At 40.2% G+C, this 18928-nt stretch overlaps 1 protein-coding gene across 2 annotated transcripts in view; it reads left to right on the top strand.

Annotated features, from left to right (window-relative positions):
- Positions 1–18928, top strand: part of mid2 (midline 2) — an 88707-nt gene that overhangs the window by 25695 nt on the left and 44084 nt on the right. Inside the window, exons 1-2 of one of the 2 annotated variants that reach the window (XM_088379022.1) lie at positions 12–3549; positions 16412–17295. In XM_088379022.1, the coding sequence (XP_088235148.1) occupies positions 16468–17295 (828 nt within the window). In that variant the 5' untranslated portion in view covers positions 12–3549; positions 16412–16467. Of the gene's footprint in view, positions 1–11; positions 3550–16411; positions 17296–18928 lie in introns of those variants that run through there. The other variant, XM_088379030.1, reaches the window with a different exon arrangement.

Genomic DNA, 18928 nt, shown 5'->3' with positions numbered 1-18928 from the left:
TGGAGGCAGCGGGCATGGGAGTGAGTACAAGAATAAATGCGATACTGATGGCACTGCAGCAAACTTCTGTTGACGGCCTTCCTCTGACTGTATTTCAGGTTTTATTAGTTGTTCATTTGCTTGCGCCTGCTGAACACAGGGCATTACTCCACTTTTATTTAAGGTGCATCCCAGTGGCTAATGTGTCTGCTAAATCATTGTCAGCTTCGGCCTGGCATTTACTTGCAAAGTCCCAGAGTAAACAAACAATATTAAGTGTTGAATTTCCAGAGGCTGAGGTTTCTGAAGTTTATAAAGCCCAATATTACCTTTCCAAGTTTGCAAAACTAGGGTGTACAACCGTTCCATTCATTTGGACATTTTCTATTCCAAAGATCCTGTTCAGGCAATAAGGCAGCATACAGTATGTTATGTCCTGATGTTCTTTTTGGTATTAATCAGACTACTTTTAAAACTCTGCACTCTAAATTTACCCACCCATTCATACAGATTATCCTCATTACGTTTGTGGGTGAGTAAAACTGGTTGCCAGCTAATTGCGGGGCACATACTAAAGACTAACAACCATTCACACATAAAATCCTTTCTAAGGACAATTTAGATACTTAAATTAACCTTGGTTTTGTAAATTTGGAAGAAGCCAGAATAGCTGAAAAAAATCCTGGTGCAAGCCTGGGGAAAAAATACATGGCAACTCCATACAGGACAGCCTGAGAACTTCTAAACTCTCAGCTGTGATGCAAAAGTGCCACCCACTACCACTGTGCTGCTCCAATCTAGATCTAAAAAGCTCTGCAATTCTACTCCGAATGGTTCATAAAGAAACAAGATTCTGTAGGATCCAGTAGAGTCCAACCTCACTTGAACCTATACATGATGATGAATAATAGTAAGATTGTGGAGAAAAATAAAAACCAATGACGTCTGTGTGACTGTCTTGATTACATAGACGTGTAATGTGAAATAAGTAAGACTGATGACTTAGTAGTGTTGCTTGAGGACAGTCAGCACACACACCTGCTTGTTTGCCCATGCCTTGTCTGCCACATAGCTGAAAACAGGACCTGGACACTTTGCAAAAGTCAACACAAGACATTCCATTGGAACTTTATTATGAAATGGCATCTGTTTTTGATAGGAGAGAAATGTTTGGTATTTGGCACGAGCAGTCACGGAATCTTTGACGGGGCAACAGTTTAAAGTCATTCCTTCGCTCTCTCTTTCCACGTGCCTTATACTATCCATAAAACCGCATTGCTTGTCTAGTGCATCTTCCTAACTCTGCAGGTGCTCTAGGTGCTCTAGGTTCCATGGAAAATCTACCAGTGTAGAATATTTTCCCCTAAGATTCCGATTGACTCAGCAACTTGCAAAGCACAAAAAACTTGCAAAACTCTTTTCCAATGTGGTTTTCCACAAATGGCAAATAAACTGACTCTGACTCTGACATGGCTCTGAAGGGAAGTATGGCATAGAAGAGTTCACTTGAAAAAAAACACATTCATAAAGAAGAAGAGGATACAATGAGTGGAAACCTCAACAAAAATTGTCCAATCACAAAATTGTATTCTAGAGCAGGGATTCTCAACCGGTGGTCCACGGTCCTCTAGTCGTCCATGGAGATATTGCAGGTGGTCCGCGAAATTGAAAATGCAAAATAATTATTTTTTTTTTTATATAAAATTAATTAATTATTTGGACTTGATTTATTTTCCATCTAAATTTGGAATCATTCACCAATCCAATGTCAAATGTATTTGAAATTCCCAAAATAGACTTACAGATGCAAATAAGTATCCTCCTTCAGTGTAAAACAAAATAATATTTTGCCAAAGCAGTGGTCTCCAAGTTGCTTCTTGGCTATAATGGTGGGCCCTAGGACAAAACTTGTTGAAAACCCCTGTTCTAGAGCAATAAAGATGTGGTATTCATTGAGAATATTTTTATTATTTTTTTTAATTCATTTTTTTTCTGGATCCATCCCAGATTGGGACCATGCATTCGCAATATTTTTTGTAATCCTTTTCATGAACAAAAACGTCATCTTTTACAGAGTATTATTAGCCCATTGTGAGTAACACTGTCCCATTTTTTCTTTTGAGGTACTTTAAATATACTGTATGCGTGTAAGTGTGACGCAACAACCAATTATATTCATGTTAAATTTATACCTGTTACCTTGCAAACAGTATGTGCAGTGCTATACAGACAAACGCTATCTTAAAGGTTTAATGACTTGTTTAGAAGTCGATAAACACACACAAACAATTTAAGACAGGTATCGCCTGCCACATGAAATCGGACTGTTGTCCAATTAATCCAGCAATTAGAGCTTTAAACATCGCAACAATTATGAATGTATTTTTCTCAAATTCAGATGTGAGATTATTGTAATCACTGCCTTGAGGCCTTTTTGCATTTGCACTGGGTTCCGTCTCTTTTAAGTCTCTTTATTGCCCAGAATTGCATCATTCTGCACAGAGAAAACTAAAGTTGTTTGTTGGACTTAATTCTATCATGAAACCTGCACTAATTCATTCTGAAGGCTGTGCTTGGTGACCTTGTTATCTGACCCCTGGCAGCAGGTGAGGCATTTTACATTGCATTGTGATATGAATATCGATGCTCACTGTAGCATGTGCACTGTAGTATGAGCAACTCTTTCATGTAATATACGGACAAAAAAAAAAAAATCTTTATGCACACTCGTCTTTTGATTCTCAGCATTTCAGTTGTGGTCTCACATAAATGAGTTTGAATCCTCTTGTTTTTAATTTACAGCTAGACAATGGGCAATGCTGCTGTGACCTCATCAAGTTTGAATACTTTATAATACTTTAATTGTGTTCTTTCCCCTAAGTATTTGTTTGCCTGTAATTGACTTGTGTCCAGTCCAGAGTCCGTCTTGCTAAAAAAGCAGCTGAGAGATCCAACTCATCTGTGACCCTGAACATGAAAAAGCCTAGAAAAATGGATGGGTGGATTTGATTGACTGACTGTGTCATTTTCTCTCAAGAATTGGAGCATTTTGACTTAGCGGTCTGTTTCCTGTATGTGTAAGTGTACTTTACTTCCCACCACCAGAGGACAGACATGATACGATTAAAATAAACACGTAAAGACATTTTCCAGCATTTCTAATGAAGGTAAATAGTGTGGGCTGTTCATCATGATGTAACGTGGTTTGTCCCTATCTGCTGCTTTATGTGTATGGATTGATGGCTTCTGGTAGGAGGAGCTACTCTGCAAACTCCACACTCCTCCCTCGCTCTCTCTCTCTTTCTCCCTGTGAAGAAGTTGAGGCGTCCACTTCCTGAGTTGGAATATGTGAGCCACAAGAGCAGACACGTCAGTGGGCGCTCCTGTGGTCTTGTACCAGCTTTGCGCCGCGCACTCCGTGGAAGCTTCTCACCGAGAGGAAGTTGTCAAACAGTATCCGGAGTCGCTTCTCGTCTCCGTATTTCTTCAACTCCTTCAGCATTCTTTCTAACTTTGCCCCGCTCCAGCTCCACGATGATAAGCGACCAGGGCGCTCCACATGTTGGGCTGGTAGGTGTTTACGCGCAGACGCGTCTCTCGTGCCGGGTGCCATGGACTCACCGGGAAAAGAGCCGAGCCGCGGCATGCTGTCATTTTACAATTAATTGCATGTTTCTCGGATGATTTAGATTTTGAAATTGGTCAAGCGTGTGCTGCTGGTTTGAAGTTTGAATTTACCCTCTTTGTGCGTAATGCGTCATTCGCTTGTGATAGACAGGTACGTGCGTCAATTATGGACGACCCTGGTCAAGATTGGAATATTGGGGGCCACGATCAATTATTATTACTCTTTACTAATTTCACATTTTAAGGCTATATTTGGAAGCTGTGACTGTACGAACCACAAAAAGAAATCTTCTGTTTGTATTACACTTTTTCTTAAATCACGGTTATCGTTTGTTTCATTATTGGTGGGCTTATAATGGAGTTGCGCGACTGGGAGGAATGAGCGCCGGTTTGATGCCCAGTTTGCCTCCAGAAGGATGCTTAACTCTCCTACTGGTGCTCTGTAATCACAAGAGTTTTATTACGTTATAGAGTGCAGTAACACTTAATTGCTTACGAACAAGACACCCTAACATTGAAACAACTATACCTGACTTGCTGATACAACAGTATATTTACCTTCCCACATGGTGATAAAATGCAGAATCTATCCAGAGAGGGTGAAAAGTGTGACAATTGTATTTCAGCTCCTGCAGGTCTGAATGTGTGAACATTGATTTCCGCCGTGCTCTGTCATCCTCCTGAGCTCAGCAGACTTTATGAGATATCGTTCACAGTAAGATTTTGTTGAGTCTTGGGGCTCAGATGGAGTGAGATGAGGAGATTATTTTGACTATTTATTTTCTTATTTCTTTATAATGGGGAAATTCGATTCTGTGTGTTTTCTGAATTTTGAGTCCTTTTTTTGCATCCCGTCTGTCTTAGACCCTCTCTTCCCATGTTCAGTTGATCAGAATAAATTCATGACCATCTATGATTTATATTTTGACACAGTGGTCATTCACCCATATGGAGAAATGCACAAGCACTAGCAGATAGTAATTGCTTATCCTACTATTTAATTTGTATTTAATAACATTACATATTTTATAACATTACAGAATAATTCCAGCACACATTAATGATCCCTGGCTGGATTGTTTTTCTTTGATTTTGAACAATTGAATAAAATCCTTTTCTGTTAGTGTTACTTTCTTAAAACTTTCCAACCCCAAGTCTTATTTGCAATATCTGAAAAGATGTGGTGACACCAGACTGACTCTGTTGGGATCATTCTTTGTGACTTGATTATTCAATAGAAGAATCGTAAGGATGCTAAAAGATTTCGAGAATGACAGCCCTAGTAAATTTACATAGGATAGTGCAGTACTCTAGTGATCCTCATTTAAAAGCACAGTCCGTATAAGTGCTTGTATGCATTGACAGTAGCTTGAACTGAAAACAAAGATGAGTAAAAAAATATATATATTATTTCAGTTTTATTGGAATTTTGAAAATCTTCATTAACCCTAGAAAACTTTAGGCTATTGACCCCTTTATTATAACTTTTATTGTAAATGAATATCAGCCCCAAATGTCATTGTTTTTTTGTCCTCCTTTTCTACTAATAATAGGTATCGATATCTGCGGTGAAAAAAAATAGAAACATATCATCTACCCCTAATACTGTATAACAGTACACTCCCAGTACCTGGCAGTAATTTCTATATAGAGTGACTGACGTACAGTATACTACATATCTCCAAGCTCCATATGGTCTCTTTGCTGCCTGTCTTATCTTTAGGCTTGCCACTTTTCCTCTTGCATTACTTGCTCGCCTGCCCCGTTCTGCCGCCGTACAATTTCTCTTCAAAGTCTTCTCGTATATTCAGCTCAGTCAGTGCACAAATGGGGTGCACAGCAAAGTGCATGGTTTGCACCTGCTTTGTTTACTGTTAACATGACTGAAATTTAGGGGGAATGTGTCACACTACATCTAAAAGTGACACACTATTTACTGTAGACGATGCTTCTCTTGCAAATGTTTGTGCAGAGAATGATATTGATGACTTGTTAACTTTAAAACCCGTGCGATTGGTGTGTTGACTTAAAAACATGATGTTTGAAAATGTTAAAGCAGTACAAAGCAGTGAGCTGCAGGCAGTGTGCACCCTTCAGACCGACTGCCAGTTATAATCTGAAACGCATGAGACCCAGAATACAATAAAAGAATCAAGAGGCCAGAGGGCCATCTCTGTAACTTCTTGGCTTCTCTTGCTTTATTTACTTTTCTTACTCTGTTGCAATCCCACCATCTTCAACAACTGGTGTAGCCTGCCCCTGTGAAGAGCTAGACCATGTTTTGCGCCAGACGAACAAGCATGATGTAGTGAAAAGGGACTTTTTGTTTTTGCCATTTTTGAGAAGCTTCTTTATGTGTCGGCTATAACTCAGGACAGTCTTCCAAACTGTGTAGTCAGGTAAACACTCAGCCAAAACACAATTTTTTGCCCCCTGCTTTTAGTGGAAAAGAGCCCAGTTTGAGATTTGTGATTCCACCCAGACAGGAAAGAGTGAGTGAGAGTGTTGTTTCTCCACCCCAGCCTAACAGCAGCTGAGGATGAAGAGGCAGCTGACCTCCTCCACTCAGCTAGTTAGCTGCCAGCTGCTTGTGTGTTCTCCTGCGGCGCTGCATATGTTTCCCATGATCCAACCTGCTGGCACCAGCAGTATAGGCCCACGCCCAACCCCTACCTCATGTCAACAACCCCCATCCAGACAGACACACACACACACACGCACACACATAGGAACACTTCCATCGCATCATCACCCTAAAGCTCTCTGAGTTACCACACCTCTTATCTTCTTGACAGGCAGAGATGCTCAGACGTTTGTCAGGGGGAGGGGTGTGTTCACGGGGTGACTATGCCACCGAAGTTCATAGGATGGAAAAGTATATTTTTTCTTTTTACAGAAATGCATAATTTTACTTCAGGTTGTGTTTCCATCAAGGTTTCAAGGACGTACAGTATATGTAACATTTGTGGGTCTGTGATTGACTGGCGTCCATTCTTAAAATTAGTTGGTATAAAAAAGATACAGCAACTTACAGCAAAATATCTCGGTACTTTTTTAGGTACAGCACACCCTGCAACCGCAGTACAAACTTTTGTAGAAACATTTTACCAACAGTGATTATGTTGGCATTGGCCATGGGAGACATTTTGATTGGAAAGTTGAAGCAGAGAAATATGTACCAAGAAACTGAGAGGATGAGGGGGACAAGAAGAGCCAGCAGCTTCAAGGTACTCACAATCTATGAGGAGTGCCATATCATGTACGAAACAAAGCCCATTTGCTAGTAATTATGGTGATGCTGCCCAAGTGTTTTGTTCCGCTATGAGAGAGTGACATGTAACACAACAGTGTGGGTTCAGTATGATGTTGAACATTCACTGTCCCTGTTGCTACACAAATCTTTGGCATTATGGCTCACCCTACTGCTGGATTAAGGGCCAAAGAACAGAGCTGCCCCCTTTTTCTGTCTTTGTGCTGATACAGACTGGTAAGGCGTAACAATGGTGTGCAACATTTAGCCCGGAATACGTAGGACACAGCAAAGAGGCTGTTCGGGATAGAGGAGGGGGAAACGTGATTGGAGTCCAAGCAAAGCAGTGAGTGTGAGGGATTTGGTTTCGATCCGCCAATTCCTCAGATGTTTCTATCAGCATATTCTGTTAAGTCTTCAACCAATGCTCTTCAAGCTTTCAGCGATTACTTCAAAAAAAAAAAAAAGCAACAAGAATCCCTTTGATTTTGGAGCGTATCGCTTCTGGGTTAATGCAGAAGGCTAAGGTCAACACTCAAATGCTTAGCTCAATTGTTTTTGATGCTTTGCCTCTCACAATTTCCATTCGATAAGCCAATGCCTGTCATTGATTGGTCACAATTCCATTAAGTCATATTGATATGGCTTTACTTACCGAGGAAAATAACAAGGACAAGCACTACATAGAAATGGATGCATGAACATACGTTATACAAGTGCTGTTGATGCACTCACTGTATTTATTTTTTCTGTCCCACTATGATTGAGGTGTAAGTGCAACACCATTGATGTTGAATCCAATCCAAAAAAGGGAATAACCAATCCTAAAAAAGGGAGTAAATACATATGCATTTACTCTGCAAGCAAATCACATTAAAAGCATCTTCCCCATCCATTTGAGATTGTCAGTCACCCAAATCAGACGTGAAGCATCCCAATTTATTGCCTGCAATATCAAGATATCCCTCCTCTAAGTGGTGCTTGCCTGAAATATTTGAAAATACGGTTCTAGTTATAGACTTTCGATAAGGCTTTGGGAAGTTTTTTTTTTGTTTTCGTGGTGGTCTCCAGGTTATCGTTAGTTGTAACACTGATGTAGCGTGGGCAATGTTAACCTTCATGGTTATTCTCTTTGGTTTTGTAAGGCCCTTGAGACTGACTATTTTTAAAAAGTGTCTGTGTGGGGCATCTATTGTTTAGTTAACAACATATTGATTTATGTTGGCCTCAGACACATGGCTACTGGGAGGGGACGAAAAGTGTTTTTGTTCTCAAATGCGCAATTGCAATTGTTTTACAGCCCGCAAAAATTCTACATCATTTGTACTCCTACCTTGTGATCATATTTGTGTCAACATTTCGGATTTTTACTGCCAGTGGCGGCTCGTCACTAAAGGTCGCTCGGGCAACTCCCTACCACCCAGCTGAGTCACATTAAAAGGGACAAAAATTAAATAAGAAAACTATTTCAATATATACGTATGTACCGGTATATGATTTTATTTGCGCATGATGAGTAGTTTATGGTTATTGAGTTAAATTGATATATATATATATATTTTTATCCCTGGTGTTTCAAATGGCATACAACGGTTAGAGCGCATAAAACATCGCCGCCTCTTGTTAAAAATGTGACATGCGCTGTAGGGCCTCCTGCAGTACACTGGAGTTGGGTTGCTGAATTGACCCAATATTTACTAAATGGAGTTACCGTTAAAGCCGTCATTATTTGTTGTTCAGCTTCCAGTGGCTCGTTCTTTTGATTGGAACGTGATCCAATACCAGATAAACTTTATGGCCGGTGTGTCAACTCACATGAATATTTTCCTATCTATGACAGTGATATATATACAGTGATATGTATAGTGACTGGTCAAACAAAAAAATTTGCTTTTTCATCAGATAGCAGACGTTACAATAATCCTGTGTGGTCATCTGTTCCCAATTATGCAACAGCTGCCCTAGCTGCAAATATTCAATTTCAATTATATAGGCCGAGAATTGATATTAAGATCATTGTTATTCAGTTCTTACTCAACATTCATCATTCATACTTTTTTATTACATTTATGCCTAGTTTCTAAAGTGAAATAATGGAAACACAGCTTTAAACATTCGGGTTATGAGACATTTCGCGGTTGTTCCGTGTCCCACACAAATTTAGCGCAACTTCTCCACCGCATTTGCCACATAGACTCTGAAAATCATCAGTTGTCTGCAAACACCCATGATTTGTTACAGCGAGCACCTGTAGATGAGAGAAATGAGTGTTCATTAATTAATTAAAGTAATTAGTAAAGAAATTTATGTGAGGCAGTTGAGGTTAAACTCAATCAAACAGCAGCGGGGGAAGACAATAGCGTACTGACCCCCATCAAAGGAAATGCTGCACATTAGTGTGGTATAAATAGCCAAGTCTGACTTTGTAATATTAAACAGAGGACCGGAACCACTCCCACCCCAATGAACGGAATCTCCGTTGGGTCACCCCAATCACAAGTATTCACTATTCCCCTGTGCCTCTCACCTCACCTCACCACTCCTTTTAGTTTGATCTATTTTTGTGCTGATTTCTCTTGACCTTGTTGTTTTTCTGGTCATCGCTCTCAGTTTACTCTTGCATGCATTCTCCATCTGCCCCCTTCCGCTTTTCTAGCAATCATGAATAACTGAGAGGCCTAGTAACACATCTTGCTTTATTAATGGTGCCTCTTCTTGAGTTGAAGTAGCAAGTGCTCTCCATGGATGTATTAAATTTAGAAGGGGGTAAAAACATGCTTGCATTGTGACTCAATTTATAGAATTATTGAAGTAGCTCTCATATGAATGCGTTGATGGAGCCTGTTTACATTAGCACCATCATTCCACATTTAAAATGGGTCAACCCTGCTAATATTAATACCTAAAAACTATACAATACAATTTTAATAATAAAAAATGAATAATTTAGGCATAAATATATTGTGGTTTACATTGAACATGTGACTCAAATGGCCACACTTAATTACACCTAACTAGCGGTGCCAGAATTAAATAATATTGGCAATTAATTGACCATCAAATGAGTCAACAACTATTTTGATAATTGATTGATTGTTTAGAGCGACTGTTTAACCTAAACTAGTCAAAACTCTCTGGTTTCAGCATCTCAACAGTAAATATTGTATAATTATCAACTATCCAAATTCTTTCACAAACATCGAGTGCATCATTACCTCCTGTGTGGTATTACTTAATTATCTTTTATTTGGTTTTGATAAATCATTAAGTAATACCGCCCACAAAACAACCACAAAGATCTACAGTAATTGAAAAAAGATGTATTTTGTTAACTAGTATAATACAAAACAATAATGATTATTTGATTAATCAATGGAAAATTGATAGAATAATTGAATAAAAATATTTGATAGTGACAGGCCTACATTATTATCTAATTGTAGAATTACTGTATTTCCTACATGGCAGTTGTTCAAGCCACCCCATTTTTTTAAGCTTTCTTTTTTTTTTTTAATGGAGTCGTGACTTTCATAGTGGAATATTTTTCTCATATAATGATATGTTGAACACTTAAGATAAGGTCACCATTTCTTAGACATTTTTGCTAAGATATTGTGAATTTTTTGAGTGAAGTATCATAACATCACACCGTGGCACAAGACAAAACAATCCAAGTGATGTATGAAATATAAAAATATAGTGTCTGCCAAAATGAATCTGAGTGTGTGAACGTGGCAATTCCAGCAAGCTTATCTTTTGTCTGTACTGTTTTTGTGTCAAGTGGACAGTCTAAGTGCTGTCACACCAAAACACTGTCACTGACTGTTTGGTGTCACATTTTGCATTAATTTGACATTTGAAAAGCATGTAATCCATATCATCCATGTGGTCAGTGTGTTATTAATGTATCTGACATCTCATGGATTAGCCATCTGCCTCATTTTTGCACAGAATCCTGTGCAATTTACGGCAATTTAACCCAGGAATGTATCATCAATCTTAATACAGATGGATTTTTTTCTTGAATGTCTTTTCCAGTTGAATATACTGTTTGTGTGGGTGTCTTAGGAATAGCAATTACTCTCTAAAAAGATTCTGTTTTGGGAAGCCCACAATGCCGTTTATGTGGCACAGATTGCATTTCCCCCCCCACTCAAGTCTGGGGTATATTTACATATTTATAGAAAATTCCAGTAAAAGGTAAGCTTGTAAGAAAGTGTCATGCTCTCTCTCACACACTCGTAGTCATGATCGTGGTATTAAATCAAATCTGATAAAGTGTCAACTGTAAACACTAGCAAGTTTGCTTTCTTGGTTTCTTAGCACTTCTTGAATTCATCATCTTGTACTACATGCTCTACCATCGATGATAGTCATCACTGTATACTAATATTAACAGGTTTGAAAAAATATTACAATAGTACAAGTTGATAAGGATTTCCTTCAAGATTGATTGATGCCAAATTTGGTAAACTGCAAAGTGTACACTTATCAAACATTCTTGTATGTGTCTGGATTTAGAAAACACAAAAGTAAATACAGTTCCAGCATTGTTTACTGAGAAATGATTAAAATGTCTCCAAAAAATGCGCCATCGCACAATATTAAGTCTCTCCCCACACATTTCTTTTGTTTGTTTGCTTGTTTGTTTTTTTAAAAACCTTTCATGTCCTTTTATTGGGTTTATAAGATAATTGGAGTTGAAAATGCCCAGGATGCCCTTTTCAAGCTTTTTTTGTTGGCCCAAATTGCCTGGCAGGTTGCTATATTGACTATTCATCCTTGTCTTGTTCATAGTTCTCACAAATAACTAAAAAATATGAGTTCAAAATCTGTGTGTTTCTTTCTATGTGTCTACTTCCCTCATTTGCCAGTTGATACCTTCTCTGTTAGTACCTTCAACTCGGGACTTGAGTACGCCGCAAACAAACCACCGCATTCAACTCGTTCAGGTGATAAGTTGTTTCTCTTTGTCTGTTGTCTTAAAAGATGTTGAAGTACAAACGAAACAGCCGCGACTTTGTTAATAGAAGCAATAAACGCTAACTTGCATTAAGATAAAGATTCCTGATCTTTTTGGACACTTGCTTTGAGCACGAGTTTCATAAAGAATGATGTAGTATTTTATATTACAGCTTTATTCTAAATATTGTCGTTCGATTATATTTAGTTTCTGAATAAGATTAACTTTTGGGGCTATACCTGCAAAACACGGGATCCTAGGCTGTATGCCAATGAGCTCTATTCATCTTGGTCTTTCCTGCACGCTTGGCCACATCTAAATATGTAATAAGCTGTGGTCCCATCTTCCTCAGTTCATGTGGACAAAAACACATTCATAATGTAAGCATCACTAGAAGCAAGAGTGTGGTTGCACCACAGTGATGTTTCCCGTTAAATCCTCTGCAGCCCAAAGAGATGAGAAGGCTTTTGACTGTGTAAATTTATGATGCACTGGCTGGAAATTCTTAGAGGTAGGAGTGGAAAGGCCATTGTCACAATCTGACTTGATTTTTTATTTCCAGGTACAACTGCATAAAACCATTCGATGGGCATCAATTTTCTAGCATTTTCAATTTTTAAAACACAATCATTGAGACAGTTGACAGCCACCAAATCAACCAAAATGACGTTTCTTTTGGTCTATGCAAAAATCCTCCACCACCTCCATCATTTTAGTGAAATCCATTTGGTAGTTTTAAACAAAGGTTCCAACAGACATGGGTTAAAGTGTAACAATTTAGCAGTGGTAAAATAACAAATACAACTGTCAAACGTACACCTGGGTTGGAGCGTGAACAAAACAAACATGTCTTCCATTCAAGGCAAGCACACAGAGCAGACAGTGAAATCCACACCACACACAGCTAAAATGTAGAAAAAAAGTGACGGATACATAATCCAAGCTAATGCTTTGCTCAACCATACAGAATACAAAATATGAGAAGGCAAAAAACTTTGCACGCACACACACACTGTGCATATTGTTAATTTGTGGGTTTGACCTACAGGGCATGAACATTCAGCGACTTGTCCCCCAGCAGACGCCCAGCCCATGTTATTCCATTAAGTGCTACCTATTGGACCACAGAATGGAAACCGCATCTATGCCTGCTGCTGCCCTTTCTTTTAGTCCACAACAGATGTAGGAAAGTGACCTTGAAGTGTAAAAAGTTTAGTTTCAAATAATTTGAATTGTTATACATTGACAAAAGCTCACACCGGAATGTTTTTACTTTGTAACTTGATATTACACCGCCTCAAATACATGAAAGTTACCTTTCATGTGCAGACGTGGAAGCCATTTCTAAACCGTGCTGCTGAGTGCAGTGAGTGGGGGAATGGAAACACCCGTTTGGCTGTGCGACTGTTTATATTTTCAGAACAGGCATCAAACGTTAGAATGAAACCAACCTTTTTCTAAGGCTGAGAAAGAATGAGAATGAAAGAGAGGAAAGTCAGGTTGAGGCTAGGAGTCGGAGGGGAAAATAGAGGAAAATATGAAACATTTGGAATGGATGGGGGGGTGCTAATACCTTTGTTCCTTTTTATCCTGTGAAGCAACTGCTTGCAGGCATATTGCTGGCATCTAAGACTGCTAAGGACACAAGTTTAAAACAATATGTGTGTATGTAATCTTGTATTTTAGAGTCAGCAGGTTTTTTTGCGGGGTGTTCACAAGTAAAACGGCTGGTCCCACACTGAAACGCAAACTCCCAAAAGAACTGGAAATAAAATGTCCAAAATTCAATCCGATAAGGTTCCTGAATTCCGCTGGATCCACTTAAACAATGTGCTGCTTCTTAAAGGTTTAAAAGCTCCGTTAAGCGCATTAGGGGAAATGCCATGTTTCGGGTTTAAGAGTTATGTTTGCCGACATGGTCAAGAATGAAAGTATTCATGCAGCTTGTTCATATACATGACTTGTGTTCTTGGACGAAATGGAAATGATGTCTCTGAATTGGACAAACAGGCTAGTGAGTTCTCGGAACGTGGTGTGTTGGCCTCTCGCTTGGTATTTGGTTACGTCATAAACTAGAGAATGAAAGCTCCTTGTTTGACTAAGTGAGACAGGCTATGATGCAGATGGAGAAAATTTTGATTTGTGATTTGACTTGTGCCAGACTCACGATTTGGAGGCTTTGATTTACAAGCATATATTAAATGATAACATCTTTGCCACATAAACTGTCCCCAATAAAAAAAAAATGTCTAAAATAAGCCTTAGCTAAAGGTGTAATTTAGTTCCTCAGAGTAGATGAGTGTTTTTCCATGATGGGATTACAAATATAGTCTTTCCAATACCATGGGGGGTTAATGTGCCAATGTATCCAAAGTCTGTTTTCCATGGCTACTGCTGCTCCTTTTGATTGTTTTGTCACTCTCCAGGACTTTCAAACAATGCGATTCCCCACTTCTTTTCCTGTCCTGTTGTGAAAGTGGAAATTCACGAGAGCATTAGCCTCGAGATGCACTTGAGGAAGGGAGGGTACTGGGAACGTGGTTGTTGTTATGGTGAGGGACGTGTTGGGTGTCATAGGATGTGGAAAACCATGAATTTGTCAGATTGAAGGCCCTTGATCTCAAATGATTTTAGTCATTATCTGATGCTGTGTGACCTGTTTTTTTAATTTACCAATCCATCATTGGTGGTTTGTCAATAGAGGGCACTTGTGCTGCCTAAATCAGTCACCTGGAAGGGGACAAAAAGTTCCGCATTGGCGACGCGCGCTCAAGACGACTAGCGTGAAGGGCGTATCAGCCGGCCAAGCAGGGTGAGAGCGAAGTGGAGACATGACACAAAGTTATGGTGGCCTTGTCAGAACCGACACTGGCCCTGACTTGAAAAAATACTCAATGAAATTCGCAATTATCAGTATGTAGGCCTAATTGTGGATGAAATACTGAAGCGTGTAGTCTCAGGTTCCAAAATGCACGCAAGTGTGAACGATCAACACAGCCACTTAAGAAAATACCCACATTATCCACTTTTCAGTAGACGGTATAGAAGGTGATTTAAAACATTACATAATCCATCTACCCATTTTATACTGCTTATCCGGAGTCAGGTGATGGGCGTAGCTTCAGCAGGGAAGCCCAGATTTGCTCTCTGCTCAGTTACTTCATCCATATAATGCTCTTAACATTTCAGTGAAATCTCAAAGTGCATCGAAAGGTTGTCATGCTGGAGCTGTACAAATGTGATTTCATGTTTTGCTTTAATTTGGATTAGTGGCAACAATAACTATGCTGATAAATGTGTGTGAGCACGTGTGTCTTTGTGTGTATGTCTGTGTTTGTGTGCATGCATGTGTTGACCACTTTTACTGTGCAGCTCTGGCCCTAAGTGGCTCCCCTTACTGTCTGCATTGTTTCCCCAGAGTGACACGGCCGAGGCTTAATAGACTTGCTGATGGTGTGTTAAAGTGCGGTGTTAATTATAACACTATGCTCCGTTAAGCACAGTCACATTAACGTTGCATCGCTTGGGCACGAGATGGCCAGACTGCTGATTCATTCTCTAGTTTGGATGATAAACAGAAAAACCCATGCTATCAATTTGATGACCTAAATCAGATGATTCCTATCTTGTTGTTTTTGTTAATAGTTTTTATGTTGTAAGACACTCTGGTGAAGAAGACATTTACTAAAAATAAAGCATCGGTTTGTTCTCTTTATGATCATATATAACCAGACATGCATGTAAAAATATTGTCATGGTTCTCAAATGGGCACCAGAGGTTGGGCCCACTTCTGACTTGCAATATGGGACCCTGTGATTAACACAATTCTTTAAGGGCAAGCTGTCCACTTTTCGGACACCTGTTGACGGACTACGGCACAGCGTCACGGAGATGAGCAGCAAACGTAATTGTTAGTGTGGAGCCAACCTGATCAAGCCAATTGAAAAATGTAAAATTCTAAAGCAGTATTTGGGTGGCATCAGAAGGTGCATCCAATAAGATAGGGATGGCTGAGTGATCATTGTGTGCCAACAGCAATAGACCAAGCGGCGGGAAATGCCTCCCAGTTACTTCCTGGTTGGCTGCTACGTAAAATTCATGGGCAAGCTTTCCTTGACCCTTGATCTTGCTCTTGTCACGTGCTCATGGTCTCAATTTAACCAAACAAAGCATTTACCCATTTGAACACTACATTTGATCTGTATTTTCTAAATTGTCTGCCGCATAGCATTTTAACCTAATTTCAATGTTTTTAGAAAACAAGAAAACTTTTTTTTTTTTAAATACTCATTGGTACTTTTTTTCATTGATGTAAAAAAAATGGATGGATGGATGGATGGATGGATGGATGGATGGATGGATGGATGGATGGATGGATGGATGGATGGATGGATGGATGGATGGATGGATGGATGGATGGATGGATGGATGGATGGATGGATGGAAAATCCCATCTTCAAATTCCTGGATCTCTGAATCAAATCTGTTCTAGTTGTAAATTATTGAATTTATGAAGGTCATTATTAATGATAGAGGGTTCATTGAAGTGGTTCTGCACTGCATGACCTTGTTTTTTCTTTCTTCATTACAGGTAAAAGGCCAGCTTCTGTGGGATTTGATTTTGTCTTTAGATAGGTTCAACTGAAGATGGAAACACTGGAGTCTGAGCTAACCTGCCCGATCTGTTTGGAGTTGTTTGAAGACCCTCTGCTCTTACCGTGCGCCCACAGCCTGTGCTTCAACTGTGCCCACCGCATCCTGGTTTCACACTGCTCATCCAGCAAGCCGCTTGAATCTGTTTCGGCCTTTCAGTGCCCCACCTGTCGTTACGTCATCACGCTGAATCACCGCGGACTGGAGGGGCTTAAGCGCAATGTGACGCTGCAGAACATTATAGACCGCTTTCAAAAGGCCTCCCTGAGCGGCCCCAATTCGCCTACTGAAAGCCGGCGCCTGCAGCGGCCCTACACCGCCACCATTAGCGGCACAATAGCAGGAACAATTGGCGGCGGTGGTGGCGGTGGCACGAGCGGAAGCAGCGCCCGGAGCAGCCCGGCCACTTCCAGCCACCCCCACCAACACCCGCACGCCAATCACACCAATCACATTAACCACACAAACGCCAACCACAGCCCGGCGTTTGTGGCGAAAATGGATCTGCGCATCTGCTGCCAGTTTTGCGAGCAGGACCCACCTCGCGAGGCCGTCAAGACGTGCGTCACGTGCGAGGTATCGTACTGTGACCGCTGTTTGCGAGCGACGCACCCCAACAAGAAGCCCTTCACGAGCCACCGCCTGGTGGAGCCTGTGCCGGACACGCATCTCCGCGGCCTGACCTGCGTGGAGCACGAGAACGAGAAGGTCAACATGTACTGCCTGGTGGATGACCAGCTCATTTGTGCCCTCTGCAAACTGGTCGGGCGTCACCGGGAGCACCAGGTGTCCTCGCTCACCGAACGTTTTGACAAGCTCAAAGTAAGTCTTTCATGTTAGTTTTTCACTTTGCCAATATTAATCATTTATTGTATTTTAATGGTGAAAAAGTATGACCTGACTTTGTTTAAAATGATTTATCTAGAAACGCCACCATCCCCATTCCTATATCTCACAATTTGTCACAATATCCTTGGGTGTTATTCCCAACCGTTAAAAATTTCATGAGAACCAGTCCTGCCTCATTCCCATAATGTGCACACACATCATCACATTTCATCAGAAAGAAAGACAAAGGCCAGCTTTTAGGACTGTGTGCCGGTGAGCGGAGACAGGCGGTGAGCAATAGGGGAGGCAGTCATCATAATAGTCGATGAGCTGGCATTCCATGTGACCGCTAAGCTTTCAGAGTCTCATCGTAAAGAGAGAGAGCGCTGAGTCAGGTTGAAAAAACAACAGAGTGGTACAAGCTGGAGCTAATTCTACCACCAACGAGCGAGCTATCATTGAAGTTGAACTCATGCTGAGCGACCTGACGGGTCTGACTTTTTTAAATAGTAGGTAGTAACGGTTGTGTCAAAGGGTTGTACTTCTGCCCGACTCACATCGTATTCTTCTTTGTTTTTTCTTCTTCTTGTCTTTCTTTGTCGTTTTTGTCGTCAGTGATTGATATTTAGTCCTTTCCTTGTTTGTTTCATACTGTGGTATACAATTGATGCGCCAAACGATATAGTGCTGCAATCAGACTAAATTGGGTACTAATTATAATTATGGTAATTCCTATCATCTGATTTTTTTCCCAGTTTATCAGTAAATCTGTATTAAGGTGAACATTACCATGTGAAATATGCCTTGCATTAGCAGCATTGACAGCAAGTATTTTCTTAAGTGTGCCACAACCGATCTCGAGGGAAACTGAATGGTAGTTCTCAGCTACAACATAAATTTGGTTTTAGAGAAAATTAAATCCCTAAATTCTGTGTGTCTAGCTTACTTTAGCATTCATCATGTCGGCAAAATTCAACCTGCTGCATCATCAGCTTAACCCACAGGAAAACTGTGTTTATTTTTGCTAACACGTGATCCTGCCACCTCATTCTTTTTAGACTGGGAGAGTTTATAGGAAGAAGTAGCTGGCACTCCTAATGCTTTCTCTCCCACTTCATGGCTTTCTTGTGGTTCTTTGGAAAGCTCCCCGCAGCCTAGGCTTTGAACTTTCTCTACTTAAAAATCCTCCATCTTGTCTGCATCTGGGACAGAGGGAGCCCGAGTCCTAGCTCTACTGTAGAGCTGTCAAGTATTAGTTAATGAATAATCTGGTTTTCAATCATGCAGGAGGCCTTACTCGGGCATCCTATCATGGAAGATGTAGGTCAAGAAGGGATTTATGTACCCAGCTTTTTTTCTACTCCATTTTGGAGGGGGGAAAGTTTTCTATAAAGTGAAAGGTACCTTTTTATGCGTAAAGTGGCGCCTACCAAGGAAAACCACATATGTCCATTTTCAATCATGGATCGTCATCTTAGTAAAAACCTTTGGAATATCAATGGGCATTAGCTATTGCAGTTCTTAACGTTGGCAAGTATAACCTCAGGAAAGTAATACAATTTGGCACAGCCTTCCTGATAATAAATTAATCAAATATTTTGATTTGCTGCATGTTTACTTTTTTACG

Source organism: Syngnathus floridae, chromosome 1 (genome assembly GCF_059516105.1).
Source record: "Syngnathus floridae isolate MCC-2025c chromosome 1, RoL_Sflo_1.0, whole genome shotgun sequence".
Lineage (NCBI taxonomy): Eukaryota > Metazoa > Chordata > Actinopteri > Syngnathiformes > Syngnathidae > Syngnathus > Syngnathus floridae.
The sequence above is the reverse complement of the archived record's forward strand: the minus strand, read 5'-3'. Positions and strand labels throughout refer to the sequence as shown.